This window comes from Balaenoptera physalus (genome assembly GCF_965194825.1).
Source record: "Balaenoptera physalus genome assembly, chromosome: 16".
Classification (NCBI taxonomy): domain Eukaryota; kingdom Metazoa; phylum Chordata; class Mammalia; order Artiodactyla; family Balaenopteridae; genus Balaenoptera; species Balaenoptera physalus.
Window position 1 is genome coordinate 87,037,504 of NC_138898.1, and position 24,828 is coordinate 87,062,331.

The following is a 24,828-nucleotide window of genomic DNA, read 5'->3' on the forward strand; positions in this document are numbered from 1 at the left end:
AAACATAAAAGTAGATTCAACAAAAATACTTAATTGACATTTCCCTCGTAATGTCTGGCCAGTTTCTCATCATAGACTAGTTTCTTTTGCTGTTTCCTTGACTTATTAAGTTATGATTGTGAATGTTAATCCCCAGGCCTGGTGGTTGGCTGGTTTGTGACACTCTGGGGTGTCTCCAGCCAAGAAGGTATCCAAAATCACCCTAATGTTTAGGTGCCTTTGTTTTAGGATTACCCTAAAACTCTCTTAAAAGCAACAGGCACAGTTACACGGTCACCGTAGGTGTCGGGGGTCCTCGTGAGGACCGATTTCACGGGAATGAGAGGTCCAGGCTCTGGGACCGGGGGACAAGCCGAGGACTCGATCGTGTCCCGTGTTCTGTCCACCTCCTTCCACGTGTCCCAGCTTGAAAGGCAGGTCTGCGGGGGGCCAGGGCCTTCATCCTATAGACAACCTCCCAGGCTCTGTTTCCAGAAACATGGCAGATGAAGGAGCCGGTTCTGACTTTCAAGTGCTTCCTTGAACTGATGCCCTCGGAAAGGCTGCCTGGGGAAGGGGGCGCGTATTTTCTTGGCGAGGCTTCCCTCTGACTCAGTTACCCCTTCGTGCTTCCCTCCTGTCCGCTCGGAGGCTCAGGGTGCAAAGCAGTCGGCGTGCTCTGCCCCGTGAAGTCACAGAGCGGTGTCACTACCGTCACCGCTCTTCTGCAAGGAGGAGCCAGTCCCTCGTCCTACGATTGTTGATTCAATGTTCCATCTGTGCCCGCGCGGTGGCCGAGGCCTAAGTGACATCCGTCTTCTGTCCTAACTTCCCAGAGAGAACGACATCACCCCCGTGCTGGACCACACGTTCTGTGTGGAGCACAGCGCTTTCGGGAGGATTCTTCAGCATGAACTGAAACCCAACGGCAGGAATGTCCCTGTCACAGAGGAGAACAAGAAGGAATACGTCCGGTAGGTACTGCTCTGGGGCACCCGGGGGTCGCCGCTGAGACTGGCGGGGCCTGGGATTGTCCTGGGCCCGGGGGGGCCACGTTTAGGTCGTCGGAGCACTTGGACCAGAGTCATGGTAGCGGCAGAGACTTCCAGAAACCGGCGGGGTCAGCGGTGGGCTCCAGGGTTGACCCGTTAAAGGGGGATTCATGACCCCAGAGCCCAAGGGGTAGCTTTCAAGTGACCGCCTGATTGTGGGTGTGAAGGTGGTAACCACGGGAGGGAGGAGTAGGCCTCCCTCAGGTTTGGGGGACGCTTCCTTGAGCTTGCTGTGATGGAAGTCCACCTCTTTATAGTCTGTTTTCCCACCTCTTGAGGCAAATAAACGACTAGTGTCTTCCATGGGAAATTTAGACACATGGGCATGTCTGTGCTCAGGCTGTCAGACTGGTGTGTAGTTCTCACTGTGCCCTGTATTTTCTTTTCAAACATATTTTAAAATTATGGCACCTGTAACAGGTCAGGTTAGATCCTACTGCTATTTCAAGCAAACAATCAGAACCTCTAAGGGAGGGGCTGATTTAGTTTTAACCTGACTCTTAGGCTGGGTACTGCCCGCCAGTGGGGTTTTCCTCCCCGTTAGGGGAGGCTGGTGGGCAGGGTTCAGCAGATATCAGAACCAACTAATGGAGAAAAAAATGATGTTCACGAACCATTTGATACTGCTTCCAACGTGTGCATTTTTCTTTCAGGTTATATGTAAATTGGAGGTTTATGAGGGGGATCGAGGCCCAGTTCCTGGCTCTTCAGAAGGGGTTTAATGAACTCATCCCTCAACACTTACTGAAGCCTTTTGACCAGAAGGAGCTGGAGGTGCGTGAGCGCCTGTGGGGCCGGGGCGCGTGATGGGCGGTCCCCGGCTGCCCGATCCCCACAGGCCCAGGGGCCGCCGGGGCTGCAGGAGAGCAGAGGCGGGGCTGGGGGCCGAGTGGGGGGTCGGGGAGGCCTGAGCAGCTGATGCCAAGGCCTGGCGCCCGCCTGGCGGCATCATTCCAGGCGTTCGGCGGCTTGTCCCGCTGCGCAAGCTCCCCAGCAGCGCAGCTTCCTAAGCCCCTCCTGTGGCGTCACCTCGGTGGAGGAAGTTATCATGACTAGCTGCTCCAGCTTTTGTTTGATTCTGGCTGTTATTAGGCCCAGAACAAAGTACTACCGTCATTTCTGGTCCTTCTTCATGGGCGTGAACAAAGCGATTCCCTCGCACCTCATCCGCTTCTGGTGCCAAGTAGCCCTTGCCTTTCAGGCTGTTCCCGGCCTTTCTGCCCCCCAGGGCGGTGCCAGAGCTCTGGGCCCCGAGGTGCCTCCCCGGGGGGAGCGATGGCTCCGGAGCGGGTCGCAGCAACAAGCACGCCCCTCGCCTGTTCCCTTCTCCTCAGACGTCAAGCCCCACGCGTCCCCGGGAAGCGGCCCCACTTTACAGGTGGCCCCGTGCAGCCGTTCTGGCTGGTCCTTTGGCCCTCCCGCCTCCCCAGTGCAGTGCACACACAGGCACACACACACACACTCACACACGCACACTCACACATGCACGCTCACACACGCACACACACACTCACACACGCACGTGCTGGTAAGGAAACGTCACTTCAGTAGCCACACCAGCGTCCTCGGGCTGGCAGCCAGCCCGGAGGTGCAGACACAGAGCCTGGGCCTCAGGCCCGCCGTGTACGTGTCTGTGGACTTGTCTGAACGTGTGTCCGGTTTGTTGGCACGTGGTCTGTAACGCTCTCCATGCCCTGGGAGCCCGGGCACCCGTCGGTTCGTACGTCGGGGAGGTGACCTGCCTTCACGCCCTCACAGCTGATCATCGGCGGCCTGGACAAGATCGACCTGGACGACTGGAAGTCCAACACGCGGCTGAAGCACTGCGGGGCCGACAGCAACGTGGTCCGGTGGTTTTGGCAGGCGGTGGAGACCTTCGACGAGGAGAGGAGGGCCCGGCTGCTGCAGTTCGTGACGGGCTCCACGCGGGTCCCCCTCCAGGGCTTCAAGGCGCTGCAAGGTGACTGACGTGGCGGTGGGGCTGGCGCTGGGCCGGGGCCGTGGAGGGGACCAGACTGCCGCGGGCGGTCGTCCTGGGGCGTTGCCAGGAGACGGCATGGCGTCGGGTCCTTCAGGACAGACCCTTGGCACTGCAGGGGTGCTGCCTGGCCAAGGGGCTGGAGAGACCCTCTTCCCTCCACACGAGCCGTGGCCTTTCAGTTGCCCTTCTCTCTGCTGCCCCCAGGGCTCGAGGCTCTACTGTCCTTTGCCCAAGTTGAAAGAAAACATCTGGAAAGACGTGGGAGGGCATGTCCATCACACAGAGCCCTGCCCCCCTCAGACCACCTTTCCCAGGGCCTCTGAGCCACGTGACACAGCAGTGGTGGGTGCCGGCCGGCTGGTGCCCACATAGGGCTGGGCCTGGAAAGATCTGAGCCAGGAAGGCCCAGGGGAGCTGGGGCCTCCGCTTCCCTCCCTCAACAGAACTGGTGACAGAGGGAGGGTACAAAGAGCAACAAGGCTTTGGGGAAAGAAAGCCACTTAGAAACGCACCGTGGGTTAATGTCTGAATCTTCTGACAGCAGCTCTCTAACTGCAGTCCTGAGTTTCTAAGAGCACACTGCTGCCGTGTGGGTCGCAGCTCCAGGCGTCCTCCCGGGCCCTTGGTTTCCTCATCTGTACGAGGGGCCTGCCTGAGAGGCTCCCCTGTCCAGCTAGGTCCCCGTCCTCTCACGCGTCCCTTCCGGCTCTGGCTGGGTCGCTGGCTCACTGGGTCTGGAGCTGGGGGCCGGAGGAGGAGGGGGTGGGAGGCTGTCCACCACGAGGCTTCTGAGCCTCAGGAGGGGCCTGGAGGGGCTCGTGGTCGGCACAGCCAACTGCGAAAGTCCTTGAGGGCCTCTCTAGGGCTCTGCGATTTGTAAAATTTGGGGGTTTTGTCACTTGATAACCCTGACAACCGGCAGGAGTAAGGTGAAGAATCTTAATATGTTAAAACTTAGTAAATGCGACTTTGCATATTAATAGTGAGAGCAGACAGATGTCACGGGTACGTTCCCTGTAGACTCCTCCTCCTCTTGGAGCGAGAGAAGTTACTTCTCGTCCTAGGGCTTTGGTCCCAGCATTTGTGTCTTTCTTTTTCCACTGGGCCTCTGCCTGGGGAGGTTTCCTGACTCCATATCCTGCTTGCTAGACATTTCTGTTAAAAAAAAAAAAAAAAAATTACTGGTGATTTAAGGATCTTGCTTTTCAGATACCCGCCCTGGAGCAGGCTCGCGGTCGGGTGTGAGAGGAGAGCTGTCTCCGTCTTTGCTCTGCCTGCTCCTGCGATTTTCTAAAATGTCTGGTTATTAGTCACTTAATGGTCATGGTAGGTGCATCCTGAAACCGGGCAGAGGCTCGTGTGGCCGTGTGAGCCCCGTGACCTTCTGGCAGGACGGCCGCCTGGGCACCAGGGCCTCGGGGTGGTGACAAGGGCCCGGCCTCCGCCTCTGAAGCGTGTTAACTAGAATGTTGTCTTGTAAGGCTCTACAGGCGCCGCAGGGCCGCGGCTCTTCACCATCCACCTGATCGACGCGAACACAGACAACCTGCCCAAGGCCCACACCTGGTAAGGACCAGCGCCCTGGGAGCCCATCTCCGTGCGTGACTTTTCTGAGCTGTTTTCTTACTTGGACTCTGCAGTGGGACAGCACACACGTAAGGGTCAGCACGAGGCTCTTTCGTGAACCCAGTTTTGTCTGGAGACGTGATTGACGTTGGAGCCGCTCCCCGGCTCCAGTCGTCACTTCGCTGGGTCCTGCTGCACCTGTGTGCGTGTGTGCGTGTGTGCGCACACGTGCACCGTCAGGAGGGAACACTGCAGTTTTAAGTTTGGAGTTACTGGTCTCTTCCTCTCAGAACTCTGCGTATGACAGATGCACCTTGTGTATTGAAAAATGTTTCCTCCCTTGATTTTCACTTAAACAATATCTGTAGTAGGTTATTTCCTTTGTGGTTTAAAATCAAATCACTTACATGCACTTTGGGAACCATTTCTTGAGATGAGAGCCACCTCTGGTTCACGAGAGTCAGTTCCAAATGTTGCCGGGATGCATGGTGATGTGATGGGAGGTTCCTGGTTGAGAACCAAGGCTGTGGGTTCCCACGCCATCCACGACATTGAACTGGGTTTCCACGTCCTTGAGATAGAGGACGCGCCCTGCCCGGGCCCAGGTTCTGCGCCCAGCGTGGCCGTCCCGGGGTGGCACGTGCTGACACACGGGGCTGCTCCCGCCCCGGCAGGCTGTGTCCTCTAATGGTTTAGTGCTTAGAGTAAAACGGACGTGAAGAATGTCCACAGTGCTAAGCCCCCTGAAAAGCTTCCACACCGTTTAGCCCGACTCCTTCTTGACAAAAGCCATCCTCAATCACTTAACGTCTAGTAATTCAAGAGGCACTACATGTCCTCTCAGTCAGAATCTTGCATTTTTTGATTTGTTATGAGGTAATATCATCTAAAAAGGTGTCTCTTGGGCATAGCTTTGGGAAAGAACTTCCCTGAGGAAATGCTAACCTGGTCGTTTAATCCTCTATCAGGGATTTGACGTTTTATTATTTTTGAGATAGTTTCTGTTTTTGCAGGAAATACTCCAGACTGCCCCATTTTGCTCTCAGATCTAAGTCACAGGGGATTAGAAACACAGGCAGTGAATTGTTAGTGGTGATTTGACTGCAGCCAGTCTGGATTGCAGTGCTCTGCAAACGTGGTGCTCCTGGTCTGAGAAGTAACTTCTCCCCAAAACAACAGACAAAACAAGTTGAGAGCTTTGTCCTAATCTAACCAGTACATACTCACTTGGAAGATCTTATAAGATTTGTTTTGCTGTGTGTTGACTGACTGAAAATCTTTGCCTAAGAAGCAGAAAAGCAACAGAGGGGAGGGGAGAACTCTCCTCCATCTCCGAGAACTAGGTGGATGAGATGCTTTCCCGTCCTCTCTGCCCTGTCCCCACCATGTGTGTGCTTGTGGCCGCAAAGGCTCTGCTGTGGCCTGGCCCTGACCCTGACCCTGTCCTGGGAGCGGGTCCTCAGGCCAGGCTGCACCAGCAGTGAGTCTCTCACCTTTCTGTCCCGTTCCAGCTTTAACCGGATCGACATTCCACCCTACGAGTCATACGAGAAGCTCTATGAGAAGCTGCTGACAGCAGTGGAGGAGACCTGTGGGTTTGCCGTGGAGTGAAGTGCAGCCCAAGGCAGCAGACGCTAGCTCACGGCCACCAGACCCCAAGCGACAGCTCTCTGTGCGCCTCCGCGAAGCCGGCTGAGGCCCTGGAATCCTAGAACACCCGAGGGAAAGGCTTGTCTCCCCTGCTTCTCGTTGGGGGAGCAAGGGGGGCGGGGGGACTTCAGTTGGTGGCTCTCACCCATATCTTCCTCCTGACTGACAGAACCCCCCTCCGCCACCTTCCATCACCCATCCAATAAAACGCAGCCCGGTTTAGCACTGCTTCGGTCACACAGGATATTCTGCTACGGTTGTAACACTTTGGTGACAGGCTCACTGCCCTGTGGGCTTTAGAGGAGTCTTGACCCACAGCTATGGAGCTGAGCGGGGCTGCCTGAGGGTTCGGCCCGGGTAGCTGGACTAGCTCTTCCGTCTCAAAGCAGACCTGAGGTTTTCAAGTTCAGCAGCTCAAATTCCAAATTTCACATCCTAGCAGCGTGCTCTGGGTAGCAGATTAATTTCTAACTGAACAATAACCGTATAATGTATGCTTATTGGAATTCTGCCACAGCAGGAAGCTGGCGTCAAAACTGTGCTTCCCTTTTGGAAAGGTAAGGGAATCGGGGCAGCTTGTGCTGGAGGCCTGGGTATTTATTTCTTTTCAGGGTTTCCTGGCTGAAGAATGTGTTTTGCATAGAGAAAAATGATCTCTCCTCTTAAGAGTCCCTTTAGCCACGTTATCTATCCAGTTTGAGATATTTTCCCAGCGAAAACACCACATAACGGAGCTTATAAACAAGCAGACCAAACCCAGCCTCAGACCCACGCAGCCAGGCGCAGGCCGTGGCTGCTGCCCCCACCTGCACTGGGAAGGGCGTCGACTGGGCCACGTGGATGCTAAGAGACCACTCTGCAGAAAGCACTGAGAACTAAACGAGTAGAACAGAATTCCGGCATCGCAGCTGCTGGCTCGGTGCAAACTAGCTGGAAAGGGAGAGAGAGAACGGATAACCTCCGTGACCTAAATCCACCCCAGGCTACTCGTTTACAAGCAGCAGGACGTGGATGGAAACCTGACGGCAGAGAGGGGCCACTCCACCCTGACACGTTCAGCCCGTTTCCCCAGCGTCTGATGGTGACACTGACAACTGCTGCTCCTTTACCTTGTCCAGATGATGAGCAAGGCCAAAGCAAGCCTTGACCCTAGATTTCTACCACCATTATTTCCCAATTTGCACAGAAGATCAAATAGTATTTTAACAAAGTGGTTTGATTTCAGATAGTTAAAGTTCAGCAGAAAAACAGCAGTGGCAGCAAGTTCTCCCGTATGGTGGTGGTTTTTGTTTGGGGGGGGCGAGTGCAGGGTAATTCATTAGCAAGACATTTCACTGTTGTTGAAGTTTTGTTGTAAGGTTCCGAGTTCAGTGCTGGGATCCAGCTGTGGGTCTGAGGTGGGTTTGGAAGGAGCTTTTTGGCCGACTGTCCCGTCTGTTCTTTTTGTTACTAATACCTGTGGACGGTGCTAGGTTTGGAGGCGTCCTTACTTACCCTCTGCATCTTGCTGTGGTTCTTCTGCCTGACCGGGAAGCGGCCAGTGGTGGGCCAGAGTTCGCTGGCTGGAGGTTCCAGGAGCGAGAGAAAGCCGTGCTTCTGGGTGACTTGCTGAGGTTCTAGAATAGGAAGGATGCCTTGGCTGCAGAAGGAGAATGTAATCCGTTCAGAACGTCCAGGCTGGACTGCGGGCTGAGTCTTTCCGAGGTCCTGCCTCGCCCGTTGGGCTTCTCCTGTGTCTCGTTTATCATGACACCTTCTGGGCGTCCTGGAAGCTGGCTGCCGTGGGTCCGCCTCTGGAGGAATGAGGAAGTGACCCCCCACTCTCCCCCGCCAGACAGGTCTCCTCTGTAACATGGACCTAAGCCGCAAGGAGGAGACTTCCATCCGGGAACTGAGGCCCTCAAGACTGAGGGGGGAAGGCCCACCCAGTTACCCTGTGGTGTCGGCCAAAATCCGCAGTAAGTTAGGAAGGAAACAAGGGTCTTAGTGGTTGGAAAGACTTGGAAGCAGGAATGTGCCATTTGCCTCCTTTAAAGCTGCCTTCCTGCTGATGGCGGGGGCTGGGGGGTGGGGTGGGCAGTGCCCCTGCCGGCCCCAGGCCGCCCTCACGTGTCAGGTGTCACCTCGGCAAGATCCAGAGGCTCACGTCCTGGCTCCTCCACGGGCTGCTGGGGACACTCGACTTTCCTGGCCCGCAAGGCCTGGGTCTCTGCTTTCGTCCTGGGATGCGGGCACCTCACCAGCTGCGTGGGTTGTTGTGGAGCCTGGCACAGCAGAACCTTCAGGAGCTCCAGGTCACTCCTGCCAAACAGGGCTGTCGGTGGCACTGCTCCTAGAACCGTAACTGTCCACAGTGGGTTGGGCCTTTGGAACATTCCCCCCCTCCGACCACCCCCACCAAAGAATAGTGTGGCAAGCTGTGGGTTTTGGGGTCTGCGGGAGCCTCCCCATCTGTCGCCCTTCTCGGGAACCCCAGCGACCCACCTGGTCCCCTCAGCTCTCTGCCCAGATGCTTCAGGGCCCGATTTCCAGGCTTGCCTCACCAGCGGTCATCAGCCGACCCTCAGGGATGTAGCAAACCACCGCTCTGCCAGTGCTGTGGGGAGAACGGAGGGGCTCTGGGGTGACAGTGAGCGGAGCTCTCCTGACCCGCAGGGAGAAGCGCCTGGAACTGCGGCCCCAGAGCTTGCCCGGCCGCATGGTCCAAATACAGGTCAGGTGGTCCTCCGATCGGAGCTGTCCGAGAAGACGCCCCTCCGCCCCCGTCCGCAGCCAGGCGTGTGCCGCACGGCAGCCTTCCCAAAACACAGTATGAATTTTAAAAATTTGTTTATTTTTGTTTCTCAACCACTTTATAATGTATTTTTTAATTTATTTTGTAACGTCTTGTTTTTAAGTATTGCTGCTATCCTTGTTATCCTTCCCACTGTTTTTATTGCTGATTTATTTTGTGAAAGTTGTACACTAAATGTTCTGTTTTATGTCAAAATCAAAAGTATTTAAAGAAATACTAGTTCTATTTAATGTGGTTATAGAACCAGCTGGAAACACAAAACAAACAGTGATTGTACAGCAGGCTGGACCCCGGCGGTCAGGTTCATTTTGTTACATATGCAATAAACTCACAACTTTACATTTTTGGCGTCTGTTATTTGGTGTGGAACAGCTTTTTTTTTTTTTTTTTACATCCCATAAGACAGGAAGTCAGTGGTCTGGCAAGGGTCTTCTAAAGAAAAGGGGCAAACTTACAGTTAGAATTGTAGGAGAGATTGATAACACTTTGGAAAACAGTGGAGGGTCCTCAAAAAACTAAAAATAGAGCAATCCCACTCCTGGGCATATTCCTGAAAAAAAGCAAAACACCAATTTGAAAAGATACATGCACCCCCATGTTCATAGCAGCATTATTTACAATAGCCAAGATAGATATGGAAGCAACCTAAGTGTCCATCAACAGACAAATGGATAAAGAAGATGTGGTACATATATATATATATATATATATATATATATATATATATAAAATGGAATACTACTCAGCCATAAAAAACCAAAATTTTGTGCCACAACTACTGAGCCTGCGCCCCACAACTACTGAAGCCCTCGTGCCTAGAGCCCATGCTCCGCTGCAAGAGAAGCCACCGCAATGAGAAGCCCGCGCACTGCAACGAAGAGGAGACCCAGCTCGCCACAACTACAGAAAGCCTGCACACAGCAACAAAGACCCAATGCAGCCAAAAATAAAATTAAAAAATAAATTAAAAAAAAAGAATGCATGGTCTAGTGCAAAAATAATAATGATGTATTGTGGAGTTAATATCATATATAGAAATAAAATATGTAACAATAGCACCAAGGATGGGGGGTAGAAATGGAAGTCTACAGTTGTAAGATTCTTACATTATAGGTGAAGTATATTTGAAGGTAGACAGGTAGGTTCAAGATGAATATAGTAACTAGATAATTCACTAAAAAGAATACATGTTATGCAAAAATATAAAAAAGAATAACATAACTAGGTTGTGTCACACACAATTGTTTTATCATATTACAATTATGAGGCATAGGGGTAAAAATAGTCCTGAATTTTATTTGGTGGTGTTTTATTTAAGCTTTTTTATCTATACATATACATGATATAGGCCCACACTTTTTTTTTTTGGACTCTTCATTAGATTTTGGAATTAAATATAAGCTACAGGTGAAAAATATCTTACACTATTTTAGTGATAAGGAATCTCATATAGCCATGACATGTTTAGACTAGTATTTCCCAAACTTTTCTGTTTTATAGACCAGTAAAATATACTTACCAGATAAAAATCATCTGTATCACCAACATTTCATTTAAAAAGGACATTTAACATCAAACCTTTTCACAATAAAAGACTATTGTTTTGGTTGTCTTTTATGAAGACCTCACTTTGGTGCACTGATTTTTCTAATGATGGGTGAAAACTTCAGCACCAGCTCACAAGCGGCTCATATCCAGTGTTTGTTACCCGTGGTTCTGACCTTCTCCTCTCCCTCCATCCCAGTTAGCTGGTTCATTAGCCAGAGGTGGCCCAGGTGCCCATCGAAATACTCCTTGGTCCCTCCTGAAGTATCCACCACCTGTGCAGACTGTCTCCTGGTTCGCTCCTGTGTTTTTCCATGTTTCTCCAGTCCCACCTTTTCCTCAAGACCCAACTTACATCTTTTATTCTATCCCCCCATGAGCCTCTTTTTAAGTGAAGCATTTCAGAGAGCTCTTACTTGGTTCTTATCGTTCCTTCAAGAAACTAGGAACCTATCTTTTCATACTTTTTACCACGTTTGTCCACCAACTAAAATGGTTTTCTTCCAAAGAAAATTTTTGCCAACACTATTTTAAAATAAATGGTTTTCTTCCTGATAAAAACAAACCAAAAAACTGCTAACACTAAAAAATGAATTTAGCAAAGTTGCAAGATAGAAAATCAACAAACAAAAACCAACTGTGTTCCTATAATGCTAACAATGAACAATCTGAAAAAGAAATTAAGAAAACAATTCCATTTATAGTAGCATCAAAAAGAATAAAATAGGAATAAACTTAACCAAGGAAATAAAAGACTTGTACACTGAAACTATAAAACTATAAAGTGAAAGAAAGGAGACACAAATAAATGGAAAGACACTCTGGGATCATGAGTAAGAAGACTTACTGATGTTAAGACATCATTAGTACCCAAAATGATCTACAGATTCAAACACAAACCTATATAAAAATCCCAACAACGCTTCTGCAGAAATAGAAAAATCCACCCTAAAACTCATATGGAATCACAGCGGTCCCCAACTGGTCAAGACAATCTTAAAAAGAACAATTTGGTGGGTGGTCTCACACTTCCTGATTTCAAAATTTACTGCAAAGCTACAGTAATAAACATGGTATGATGCTGCCAAAAAGGCAGACATACAGACCAATGGAATAGAATAGAGTACCCAGAAATAAACCCTTGTATGCGGCCAAGTAACTTTTGACAAGGGTGCCAAGATTACTCAATGGGAAAGGACAGTCTTTCAATAAATGTTGCTTGGAAAACCAGATATCCACATGTGAAAGAATGAAGCTGAACCCTTACCTCACACCATGTATAACAATTAACTCAAAATGGATCAAAGACATAAATGTAAGAACTAAAACTATAAAACTCTTAGAAGAAACACTGTTGGAAAAGCTTCATGACATTGGATTTGGCAATGATTCCTTGGATATGAAACGAAAAAGCACAGGCAACGAAAGAAAAACTAGATAAATTGAACTTAATAAACATTTAAAACTTGGGCAAGAAAGGACACTACCAACAGAATGAAAGGGCAACCCAAACAGTGGGAGAAAATATTTGTTAAGTCATGTATCTGATAAGAGCTTAATATCCAGAATATATAAAGATCTCCTACAACTTAAAAAAAACAATGAACAATGGATTTGAATTTGTATTTCTCCAAATAAGATACAAGTGGTCAACAAGCTCATGAAAATATGCTCAACATCACTAATAATGAGGGAAATGCAAACCAGTCCCACAATGAGACAGATACTGCTTTACACCCATTAGGATGGTTCTTATAATAAAAAAAGTTTGTTTCTTTTAATCAGAAAACAAGTGTTGGCAAGGATGTGGAGAAATTGGAACGCTTGTGCACTGCTGGTGAGGATATAAAATGGTGCAGTCACTCTGGAAATCTATATGGAGTTTCTTCAAAAAATTAAAAATAGAACTACCTTATGTAATCCAGAAATTCCACTTCTGTATATATTCCCCAAAGAATTGAAAGTTGGGAGCTGAACAGGTATTTCGACTCCCCCCAAAACAGCCACGTTCATTCCAGCATTATTCACAATAGCCGAATGATGAAAGCAATCCAAGTGCCTATCAATGGATGAATGGGTAAAGAAAATGTGACATATATACACAATGCAACATTATTCAGCCTTAAACAGGAAGGAAATTCTGTCACATGCTACAACATTATGCCAAGTGAAATAAGCCAGTCACCAAAGAACAAATATCCTGTGATTCTTATGTAAGATAACCAGAGTAGTCAAATTCATAGAGACGGAAAGTAGAGGGGTGTTTGCCTGCGGCTGGGGGGAGGAGGATGGGGAGACAGTGTTTAATGGGAGCAGAGTTTTTGTTTGGGATGATAAAAAAAAGTTCTGGAGATGGAAGGTGGTGATGGTTGCACAACGATGTGAATGTACTCAATGCCACTGCACTGTACACATAAAAATGGTTAAAATGGTAAATTCTGTTGTATATATTTTACAGTTAAAAAGAAGTCCAATAATCGTACTAACTTTCAAACAGTGATTGGAGAATCAGGGGCATATACCATGTGTGGTTCCCCACACGACCTCTTTCTCTGACCTTCCTTGGTTCCTGAGGACCCAGGTCCCAGCAGTGCCACATCTGGGGGAGAAGGCAGAGGCTCCTGGTCACTGAAGCACTGGCTCAGGACTCTCAACTCCGACTTACAGGCAGCACTCGGGAGATGCTGGGTCTCCGGCGGGGAACTCTCTCCTGCCCTGGCTCTTCAGAGGTTGGTTTTCCTAGGAACCAGGGTCAGTGTCTGGGACACAGTGTGGGCGAGCCTGGCATGGAACCCGGGCCCTTCTCACCAGGATACCGACTCCAGACTCCCGACTATCGAGGCTAAGAAACAAATGTTCCCTTCACCCAACCGCCATCCACACGTCTACACGACCACCAGGCTCCACGCCAACTCTCCAAGCGCCCAAGGGCAACTCAGTGGCTTGTTTCAAATGAGTCCTGACGCCGGCTCGCGAGACCCTGTTGCACAGTGAGGACTGTCAGACAGATGGGCGTCTTCCCCGTCCAGCCTGACGGCACGAGGACACCTGTCACTTTAGATACAGGCTCCTGTCATTCTGCAATCCAAGATGCTTTCTCACAAAAAACAGCCAAGTATTTGTAAAATAACTCATAATTAGCTCCAAAGAAAGAACGGGAGAGGGACTTCCGTGGTGGTGCAGTGGTTAAGAATCCGCCTGCCAATGCAGGGGACACGGGTTCAAGCCCTGGTCCGGGAAGATCCCATATGCCGCGTAGCAACTAAGCCTGTGCGCCACAACTACTGAGCCTGCGCTCTAGAGCTCGCGAGCCACAACTACTGAGCCTGCGTGCTGCAACTACTGAAGCCCGTGCACCTAGAGCCCATGCTCCGCAACAAGAGAAGCCACTGCAGTGAGAAGCCCGCTCACCGCAACAAAGAGTAGCCCCCGCTCGCCGCAACTAGAGAAAGCCCACGCGCAGCAACGAAGACCCAACACAGGCCAAAAAATAAATAAATAAATTTATGAAGAAAAAAGAAAAAATGGGAGAGTCCAGTCAATTGGGCAAAACCCGGCCCCTCGGCCTCTATCCGTGCTCCAGGGTGCAGCCTCGGGGGCCAGAGTCAAGCTGGATGAGGTTTAGGCTGTTCCTCCACGATCGGCTCTGGGACTCTGGGCCGTGGAGGCGCTGCTCAGCCTGAGCGGCACCTCTCTGTGCAGTGGAGGAGCTGTGGGCCCACCTGTTTCCCAGGACTGGAGACCAGCATGGTGGCCTCAAGTTGTAACCATTGGTCCCACCCGCCCCAAATGCGCTGGCACCCCAGTCCTAACCCAGCGCCACCACAGTCTCAAGCTTTCGCTGCTTCTAGCACGTTTGTTTACGCCCCCTGCACTGGACTTGCGGTGAGGTTTGGGTGAACTCAGCTGCAGGCTTCACCCTGTGCTAGCCTGGGACACTGGGGTACAGGGCAGGCCTGGGGGTCGAGGGCCCCGGCCCCGAGGGGGCCTTGCTGTCTGGGCCCTGAGCTGTTCAGAGGCTGTCCTCCTCACGGCACACGTGGTACATTTCCCAAAGGGGCGAGTCCTTTTAAATTCAGAATCGTAATTTTAAAGTCACAACCCCTTCCTCCGTCCTGCCTCAGTTTCTCGTCCTGCTGACAGTACGGCCTGCGCTGGGGAACCGTCCCTCCAATGTTTTCCAGGGCAGGGCTCTGCTGCTTGGTTCACTCCGTACCTGAGGTGCCGATGCAGGGTCTGAAGGACGATGAGCGGGGCTCCAGGCACCGGGAACAGCCCCGCCGGGGACGCAGGTCCAGGATGAGGCCTCTGGGCGTCTCCCCTTCGCACACAGGTTACACAGCAGCAGCCCTGAAACACGTGAACACAGCTGGAAGGGACCAGATCCCTGGGCACCTCTGACGCCATCAGTCAGGACCAGCACTTCTGGTCAGCATCACAGAACACGCCGAGTGGTTCAGACCCAAGTCCCAGCCGAGACCCTCCCTGGACGCACGTGACTGTCACCGTGGAGCCACACTGGGGCACAGCCTGCGCTGGCCCGGGGCCCTGAGGGGCAGAGGGAACACCTTACAGAAACAACACATCCTTTTATAAAATATTTATTCTAAAAAAATCACACTGTACAAATTCAGATAGAACATTCTCAAGGCTCATATTTATAAAAATGTGAACATAACAGACTGGAGTTAACGAACAAACCTTCATTGTTTCTTTCTAAATTAAGAAGGAAAAAGTGTTCCTTTTTTCCAAGTACAGTGACAGCAAATGTCTAGAAGACATCCAAAGAGCCAGCCTGTAAAGTAAGGCTCACCGCCAGCTCTCCAGTTCTGTTTCCCCAGAGGAGTCCGACGCCGAACGCCGGGGGAGCGGGCGGCCCTTGGGGGCCCGGGCCTCATCCATCCGGTCGGCTGCTCAGGGAGGCTCCGAGGCTGGCTACGTACAGCGTAAAAGTTTGTGCTCAGAGAAAATCCAACACAGTTTGTTCACAATTTCCTGTTCTCTAACGAAGTGGGTTTTCTGTACACTTGTTACAAAGTTCTGTACAAAAGCACGAAGCTCCTGGGAGGTGTAACTTCTGAAAGTTAAAAACGACGACACAGCAGCGTTTTCAATCTGTACATTCACACGGAGGGAGGGACTCAATAAAAAAGAATTCACAAATTCCACACCAGGGAATCCTGGCGTCTTTAACGGTCACTTTAAACGCTGTGGGTCAGTCTCCGCCCCCGCCTCGAACGGCCTCACCTTCCCGATGCTCCCGCCCCCCCAGCCAGCAGCGGAGCCAGCGCCCTCCCGGCCGACCGCGGCCCGGCTCACAGCCAGGGGTGCCAGGCGGGGTCCATGCGGCACAGGTTGTCCAGGCTGTTGGCGGCGGCCACCAGGGTGTTCACTTTGCTCTCCCCGCCCTCGAACTGGGCGAGGTTGTGCAGGCGGGTCATGATGGCCGTGACGGCCTTCTGGACGAGGGAGACCAGCTGCTGGCTGTCCATGTTCTCGGGCTGCCCGGCGGCTGACAGAGGAGATGACGTGTCCTCCTGCGTCTTTTTGTGCCAAGCGATGATCTCGTCCCGAAGCACGGTTTTCAGGATGCCGTCCACCTGGGTGGGGAGGGAACAGAACGGTCCGCGCTTAACCAACAACAGCCCCGGGGGCAGCTCCCCAGTGAGGGGCTCAGCCATGGCGGCCGACGGGCCATCAGCCTCAGCACCGGGGCCAGGCGCCACAGGCACGCTGGGGGGGCCACCGCAGCCAGACGCGCGTGACGACACCCCGTGGATTCTAAGCTGAAGAAAGCGGGAGGGGGAGGGAGGGAGGGGCCAGCGGCTGCCGCTCCCCCTGGGGTCAGGGAACTGTGGGAACCGGGTCCACAGGGAGGGAGGTGGTGGCCGCAGCAGGAAGGTGAGGAGCACCCGGGGGAGGGGACTGGAGAAGGCCCGGGGACCCAGAGGCCAGCGGTGGCACTGACGTCACCGACGAGATGGTGTGCCCACGACGGACACGCCGTGCACAGGTCCTCCTGAACCACGACATGGGACCTCAGCCCATCGTCACCATCAAAGGACGCGGGAGCTTCGTGAGGCACCAGGGCTGCTTAAAAGTAACTTCGACTGACATGCTGAGGGTTTTATTCTGTGTTACTTGGCCCCAACAGAATGTTTTTAAAGGAGATTCCCACACAGCATGGTCTCTATATTAGCCTGACGTAAAGGCAGTCACTACATTTGGGCCCAGAGTTTGGAGAAGGCCCAGCTCCCTCCCATCTACAACAGCTCAGACTGTGCAGGGTAACTCCCGGTGTTTTTCTAAGTCGTAACAGGTCTTTAATACATGGAGGGCCTTCTTCACTCTTTCTAAAGTTTTCAATTAAATGCCACTCTAAGGATTACCCTGTTTCCAGAACAATTGTTTCGATGCAAACGAGAACTTCCTATTTCAAGCCTGAAGCCAGAGTGGATAAAAGTGCGCTGCTGTTCCCTGCATTAGAGCAGGCTCCCTTCTCAAGGAGGAACCGCGGGGCTCATCACTGCACCCCACAGCAGCGCCCCACACTGATGGGCATGTGCAGCCGAAGATTAAAAAGAGCACAAAGTTCTGGTTCACAGCTAAGAGATTATTCTGTAATGTAAAACCTGTTCTATGTAGTGTTTTGCGAAAGCAACTGGTGTCTGAAGCCTTCTCTAGACACAAACTGCTTATCTGGGAAAACAACAAACAAACGAATAGTAGTACAGCTGGTCTCAGAAATCAAAAGAAAAAATAAAGTAAATTGTGTTCCATCCCCAACTGTGAGGAGACAGGATCAGGGTGAGAATGAACTGGATTTGAATCCGTCTGTCCTCCCCGAGCACGGTGTCGGGCGCAGAGTGTCACAGCCCTGGCGTGGCAAAGGGCATCTGCCACGTGGCATCTCACAGGGGTTCACTATTTGTGTCACGTGTCATGTCTGTTTAGGGCCCGTCACCGTAGCCCCAGTAAGACAGGCGCCATCCAACATGGACACACCTGCCCTCTTAAGCAGAAAGGTTTGCAAAATGAGAAACTGAAGGTAGCTATAAAATGGAGTAAACAAAACCAACACACAGAGGTAGCAGCTGGGGAAATTATCCAATAGAGGCTCCTAGATTGCTCTTTGTAAACCGGGTTCAGCATCCTAAACACTCCTGGACCGAGAACATTTTAAACCCCTTTTCCCCAGCGAATGCACTGCGAGTCCCTCCTCCTGCCTTGTCCGCAGATCAGGGGCTCCTGCGAGCCCACCACGTGCAGAGTTACCCAGTCTGTCCTCCTCACAAGACGACCCCTTACCTACCTTGAAGTTGGGCTGGGCGAAGCACCGGGCGACGGCGATCATGGACGCGGTCAGCGGGCCAGAGACACCGATGGTGGTCAGAAACTCAGAAATGTTGGGTGTGAGGCGAAAAGGGACAGGACGGTTGGCATCTAAGTCCCCAGTTGCATCGTTTATATCAAATCGGAAGTAGGCCACGTTCAGTTTGCCAGTGTCCTGAAGTTCAGAAGGAGACGCTTTAGAAACTTAAACAGTAGGAGGCGGATTCTACAGGAGGGCTGGCTGCTCACATCAGGTTACCTGAGCGATCTGCAGCATCTCGGGGTTGAGTCTATTGAGATGCAAGACGAACTCCGCAAAGCCGATGAGCGCAAGCTGGATGGTGAACATCTTCCGGAAGGTCCAGTAGTCGGTGGCGTTGGGGAAGGTGTGCAGGGCCCACTCCTTAAGCATGCTGCGTGGCACCATGTTGCTCTGAACTTCCTTGAGGATGTCTCGAAGGACCTTAAATGACACATCACTCCATGACTCTTCCAACTAATTCACTTATTTTTTTCCTTCAAAAAGAAAACTCTCATATTGTAATTTCTTTCTTGCTTAGCACCACTTGAGTGAACTTTGCTGACAAATACATATGCAGTGTCATTTGACTAATCACGAGGATGCACAAAATTGGTCAATTTCCCTCCAAGGTTCCATGTCTTATGCCTGAAGCAACAATGGAGCTCTGTGAATACAAGCCTCAGCTGCATGATGTGTAATGATCTGTTTCACCAAGAATTTAGGTAATTAGTTGAATACTACAACTCACCAGCTACAGAATATACCAGGCCGATGAACAGAAGATCAAAAGAATAGTTGGATACTTCGTAACCAAGACTATTAAAGACAAAAGTTTTATAAACTGAAGGAGCTAGTCTTTTTTTTTTTTTTTAAAGGAATTCCTTTATTATTATTTTTTTTTATATTTATTTTTGGCTGTGTTGGGTCTTTGTTTCTGTGCTAGGGCTTTCTCTAGTTGCGGCGAGCGGGGGCCACTCTTCATCGCGGTGCGCGGGCCTCTCACGATCGCGGCCTCTTGTTGTGGAGCACGGGCTCTAGAGCGCAGGCTCAGTAGTTGTGGCTCACGGGCCTAGTTGCTCTGCGGCATGTGGGATCTTCCCAGACCAGGGCTCGAACCCATGTCTCCTGCATTGGCAGGCAGACTCTCAACCACTGCGCCACCAGGGAAGCCCTGAAGGAGCTAGTCTTAAAATGAGATTAAATGTTACACAACACTTTAAACTGAATTCTGCACTGGAAGACTCACAATACTGTTTCAAACATCACATATTTAGAGATGGTCTCAAAAAAGAGTTCGATGAGTTAATTTGGCTCCCGTTAGACCGACTGGTAAAGGTATACAGTCTCTTCTGGGCTAAGGCACACCCATGTGCTCTGAATAACCACTAGTAATGCAGGCCGTGAGCAACCAAGAACCATGCAGACTTCCATCACGCACTGTTTCTGTTCATTTCGTCAGCAGAGTGGAAAGAAGCCCTTCTGAGATAGCCGAGTGAGGACCTCCAAAATCTACTGCTCCGTAAACGCAGTGAGAACACTGGCAGAAACCATCAAAACAAACTTCTCCAGAACTCTGGAAATTAAAGGCTGGCCACAATCTGAGCAAGTTTTATTCAAGAAAAAGAAGGCTGAAATCTTGGTGAGAACAGTGAGCTTCATGGCAGTTTGACTGTCCTATTCCCATCCCTTCCTCCCCAGCTCCACAGAGGCCCTGAAAACTAACAGCCTTGCATCCTCGGCAGCTGTAAAAACAAGCAGGCTAACAGCCACTGGAGTGGGCAGAATCGGTGTGGTGACCCCAGAAAGGCCTGATCCCCAGAGGACGGTCACTGGTGACCTGTCAGCAGCTTCTGGGAAAAAAAACCCCATTTACTGGGCTTGTCTGTTTGAACTCAGAGCACACAAGAGGGCGGCTAGACCAGGGACAAGCTGGGAAGTGAGACGACGTGGGGGCTTTGAAAAGCTCCACCACATTCCTGGGAACCCTGAAGGCCAGGCTCATGCTCATGAGAAACCTCAGAAGGCCCACGCTCTCGCTTCTGGTTGACGGCGAGATTCTGCACAAGCAGGCGGTGAAGGCTACGGCAGAGTTGTGAGCTACCCCCCATACACACACACAGACACACACACACAGGGGCCCTCAAAAAAGGCGGAAAACTTATTGATTCAAGGCATTTAAGAAAATCTCTGTATGTGATTGGTTCAAGATGGCAGAGTAGAAGGACGTGCTCTCACTCCCTCTTGCAAGAGCACCGGAATCACAACTAACTGCTGAACAATCATCAATAGGGAGAGACTGGAACTCACCAGAAAAGATACCCCACATCCAAAGAAAAAGGAGAAGCCACAATGAGGCGGTAGGGGGGGTACAATCACAATAAAATCAAATCCCATAACTGCCGGGTGGGTGACTCACAAACTGGAGAACACTTATACCACAGAAGTCCACCCACTGGAGTGAAGGTTCTGAGCCCCACGTCAGGCTTCCCAACCTGGGCGTCTGGCAACGGGAGGAGGAATTCCTAGAGAATCAGACTTTGAAGGCTAGCAGGGTTTGACTGCAGGACTTCGACATGTCTGGGGGAAACAGAGACTCCACTCTTGAAGGGCACACACAAAGCAGTGTGCGCATCCGGACCCAGGGGAAGGAGCAGTGACCCCACAGGAGACTGAACCAGACCTACCTGCTAGTGTTGGAGGGTCTCCTGCAGAGGCGGGGGGTGACTGTGTCTCACCGTGAGGACAAGGACACTGGCAGCAGAAGTTCTGGGAAGTACTCCTTGGCGTGAGCCCACCCAGAATCTACCATTAGCCCCAACAAAGAGGCCAGTTATGCTGCAGTGTTGGGTCACCTCAAGCCAAACAACCAACAGGGAGGGAACTCAGCCCCACCCATCAGCAGTCAAACAGATTAAAGTTTTACTGAGCTCAGCCCACCAGAGCAACAGCCAGCTCTACCCACCACCAGTCCCTCCCATCAGGAAACTTGCACAAGCCTCTTAGATAGCCTCATCCACCAGAGGTCAGACAGCAGAAGCAAGAAGAACTACAATCCTGCAGCCTGTGGAACAAAAAACACATTCACAGAAAGACAGACAAGATGAAAAGGCAGAGGGTTATGTACCAGATGAAGGAACAAGATAAAACGCCAGAAAAACAACTAAATAAAGTGGAGACAGGCAACCTTCCAGAAAAAGAATTCAGAATAATGATAGTGAAGATGATCCAGGACCTCGGAAAAAGAATGGAGGCAAAGATCGAGAAGATGCAAGAAATGTTTAACAAAGACCTAGAAGAATTAAAGAACAAACAGAGATAAACAATACAATAACTGAAATGAAAACTACACTAGAAGGAATCAATAGCAGAATAACTGAGGCAGAAGAACGGATAAGTGACCTGGAAGACAGAATGGTGGAATTCACTGCTGTGGAACAGAATAAAGAAAAAAGAATGAAAAGAAATGAAGACAGCCTAAGAGACCTCTGGGACAACATTAAACGCAACAATATTCACATTACAGGGGTCCCAGAAGGAGAAGAGAGAGAAAAAGGACCCAAGAAAATATTTGAAGAGATTAGTCGAAAACTTCCCTAACATGGGAAAGGAAATAGCCGCCCAAGTCCAGGAAGCACAGAGCGTCCCATACAGGATAAGCTCTAGGAGAAACACGCCAAGACACATAGTAATCAAATTGGCAAAAATTAAAGACAATGAAAAATTATTGAAAGCAGCAAGGGAAAAATGACAAATAACATACAAGGGAACTCCCACAAGGTTAACAGCTGATTTCTCAGAAGAAACTCTACAAGCCAGAAGGGAGTGGCAAGACATATTTAAAGTGATGAAAGGGAAGATCTACAACCAAGATTACTCTACCCAGCAAGGATCTCATTCAGATTCGACGGAGACATCAAAAGCTTTACAGACAAGCAAAAGCTAAGAGAATTCAGCACCACCAAACCAGCTCTACAACAAACGCTAAAGGAACTTCTCTAAGCGGGAAACACAAGAGAAGAAAAGGACCTACAAAAACAAACCCAAAGCAATTAAGAAAATGGTCATAGGAACATACATATCGATCATTACCTTAAACATGAATGGATTAAATGCTCCAACCAAAAGACACAGGCTTGCTGAAAGGATACAAAAACAAGACCCATATATATGCTGTCTACAAGAGACCCACTTCAGACCTAGGCACACATACAGACTGAAAGTGAGGGGATGGAAAAAGATATTCCATGCAAATGGAAATCAAAAGAAAGCTGGAGTAGCAATATTCATATCAGATAAAATAGACTCTAAAATAAAGAATGTTACAAGAGACAAGGAAGGACACTACATAATGATCAAGGGATCAATCCAAGAAGAAGATATAACAATTATAAATATATATGCACCCAACATAGGAGCACCTCAATACATAAGGCAACTGCTAACAGCTATAAAAGAGGAAATTGACAGTAACCCAATAATAGTGGGGGACTTTAACACCTCACTTACACCAATGGACAGATCATCCAAACAGAAAATTAATAAGGAAACACAAGCTTCAAATGACACAATAGACCAGACAGATTTAATTGATATTTATAGAACATTCCATCCAAAAACAGATTACACGTTCTTCTCAAGTGCACGTGGAACATTCTCCAGGATAGATTACATCTTGGGTCACAAATCAAGCCTCAGTAAATTTAAGAAAACTGAAATCATATCAAGCATCTTTTCTGACCACAATGCTATGAGATTAGAAATGAATTACAAGGAAAAAAACGTAAAAAACACAAACACATGGAGGCTAAACAATACATTACTAAATAACCAAGAGATCACTGAAGAAATCAAAGAGGAAATTAAAAAATACCTCCAAATGACAATGAAAACACGATGATCCAAAACCTATGGGATGCAGCAAAAGCAGCTCTAAGAGGGAAATTTATAGCTATACAAGCCTACCTCAAGAAACAAGAAAAATCTCAAATAAACAATCTAACCTTACACCTGAAGGAACTACAGAAAGAAGAACAAACAAAACCCAAAGTTAGCAGAAGGAAAGAAATCATAAAGACCAGAGCAGAAATAAATGAAATAGAAACAAAGAAAACAATAGCAAAGATCAATAAAACTAAAAGCTGGTTCTTTGAGAAGATAAACAAAATTGATAAACCATTAGCCAGACAAATCAAGAAAAAGAGGGAGAGGACTCAAATCAATAAAATTAGAAATGAAAAAGGAGAAGTTACAACAGACACCACAGAAATACAAAGCATCCTAAGAGACTACTACAAGCAACTCTATGCCAATAAAATGGACAACCTGGAAGAAATGGACAACTTCTTAGAAAGGTATAACCTTCCAAGACTGAACCAGGAAGAAATAGAAAATAGGAACAGACCAATCACAAGTAGTGAAATTGAAACTGTGATTAAAAATCTTCCAACAAACAGAAGTCCAGGACCAGATGGCTTCACAGGTGAATTCTATCAAACATTTAGAGAAGAGCTAACACCCATCCTTCTCAAACTCTTCCAAAAAATTGCAGAGGAAGGAACTCTCCCAAACTCATTCTATGAGGCCACCATCACCCTCATACCAAAACCAGACAAAGATACTACAAAAAAAGAAAATTGCAGACCAACATCACTGATGAATATAGATGCAAAAATCCTCAACAAAATACTAGCAAACAGAATCCAACAACACATTAAAAGGATCATACACCACGATCAAGTGGGATTTATCCCAGGGATGCAAGGATTCTTCAATATACACAAATCAATCAATGTGATACACCACATTAACAAATTGAAGAATAAAAACCACATGATCATCTCAATACATGCAGAAAAAGCTTTTGACAAAATTCAACACCCATTTATGATAAAAACTCTCTAGAAAGTGGGCATAGAGGGAACCTACCTCAACATAATAAAGGCCATATATGAGAAACCCAGAGCAAACATCATTCTCAATGGTGTAAAACTGAAAGCATTTCCTCTAAGATCAGGAACAAGACAAGGATGTCCACTCTCACCACTATTATTCAACATAGTTTTGGAAGTCCTAGCCATGGCAATCAGAGAAGAAAAAGAAATAAAAGGAATACAAATTGGAAAAGTAGAAGTAAAACTGTCACCGTTTGCAGATGACATGATACTATACATAGAGAATCCTAAAGATGCCACTGGAAAACTACTAGAGCTAATCAATGAATTTGGTAAAGTTGCAGGACACAAAATTAATGCACAGAAATCTCTTGCATTCCTATACACTAATGATGAAAAATCTGAAAGAGAAATTAAGGAAACACTCCCATTTACCATTGCTAAAATACCCAGGAATAAACCTACCTAGGGAGACAAAAGACCTGTATGCAGAAAACTATAAGACACTGATGAAAGAAATTAAAGATGATACCAACAGATGGAGAGATATACCATGTTCTTGGATTGGAAGAATCAATGTTGTGAAAATGACTATACTACCCAAAGCAATCTACAGATTCAATGCAATCCCTATCAAATTACCAATGGCATTTTTTACAGAACTAGAACAAAAAATCTTAAAATTTGTACGGAGACACAAAAGATCCCGAAGAGCCAAAGCAGTCTTGAGGGAAAAAAGCAGAGCTGGAGGAATCAAGACTCCCTGACTTCAGACTATACTGCAAAGCTACAGCAATCAAGACAATATGGAACTGGCACAAAAACAGAAATATAGATCAATGGAACAAGATAGAAAGCCCAGAGATAAACCCACACACCTATGGTCAACTAATCTATGATAAAGGAGGCAACGATATACAATGGAGAAAAGACAGCCTCTTCAATAAGTGGTGCTGGGAAAATTGGACAGCTACATGTAAAAGAATGAAATTAGAACACTCCCTAACACCATACAC

General features: G+C 48.9%; 2 protein-coding genes across 23 annotated transcripts in view; one reads left to right on the top strand and one right to left on the bottom strand.

Moving 5' to 3' along the window:
• SMURF1 (SMAD specific E3 ubiquitin protein ligase 1) overlaps window positions 1–9,361 on the top strand; it is a 101,715-nt gene extending 92,354 nt beyond the window's left edge. For 5 of the 6 annotated variants that reach the window (XM_082429855.1, XM_082429850.1, XM_082429854.1 and 2 more), the window contains 5 exons: window positions 816–953; window positions 1,685–1,805; window positions 2,790–2,991; window positions 4,494–4,578; window positions 6,090–9,361. In XM_082429855.1, coding sequence (XP_082285981.1) covers window positions 816–953; window positions 1,685–1,805; window positions 2,790–2,991; window positions 4,494–4,578; window positions 6,090–6,189 — 646 coding nt within the window. In that variant the 3' untranslated portion in view covers window positions 6,190–9,361. The remainder of the gene's footprint in view (window positions 1–815; window positions 954–1,684; window positions 1,806–2,789; window positions 2,992–4,493; window positions 4,579–6,089) is intronic. The other variant, XM_082429851.1, reaches the window with a different exon arrangement.
• Window positions 7,523–24,828, bottom strand: part of TRRAP (transformation/transcription domain associated protein) — a 119,177-nt gene continuing 101,871 nt past the window's right edge. For 16 of the 17 annotated variants that reach the window (XM_082429825.1, XM_082429827.1, XM_082429816.1 and 13 more), the window contains 3 exons: window positions 18,159–18,362; window positions 17,880–18,074; window positions 7,523–16,167 (listed from right to left, as the gene is read on the bottom strand). In XM_082429825.1, coding sequence (XP_082285951.1) covers window positions 15,883–16,167; window positions 17,880–18,074; window positions 18,159–18,362 — 684 coding nt within the window. In that variant the 3' untranslated portion in view covers window positions 7,523–15,882. The remainder of the gene's footprint in view (window positions 16,168–17,879; window positions 18,075–18,158; window positions 18,363–24,828) is intronic. The other variant, XR_014254775.1, reaches the window with a different exon arrangement.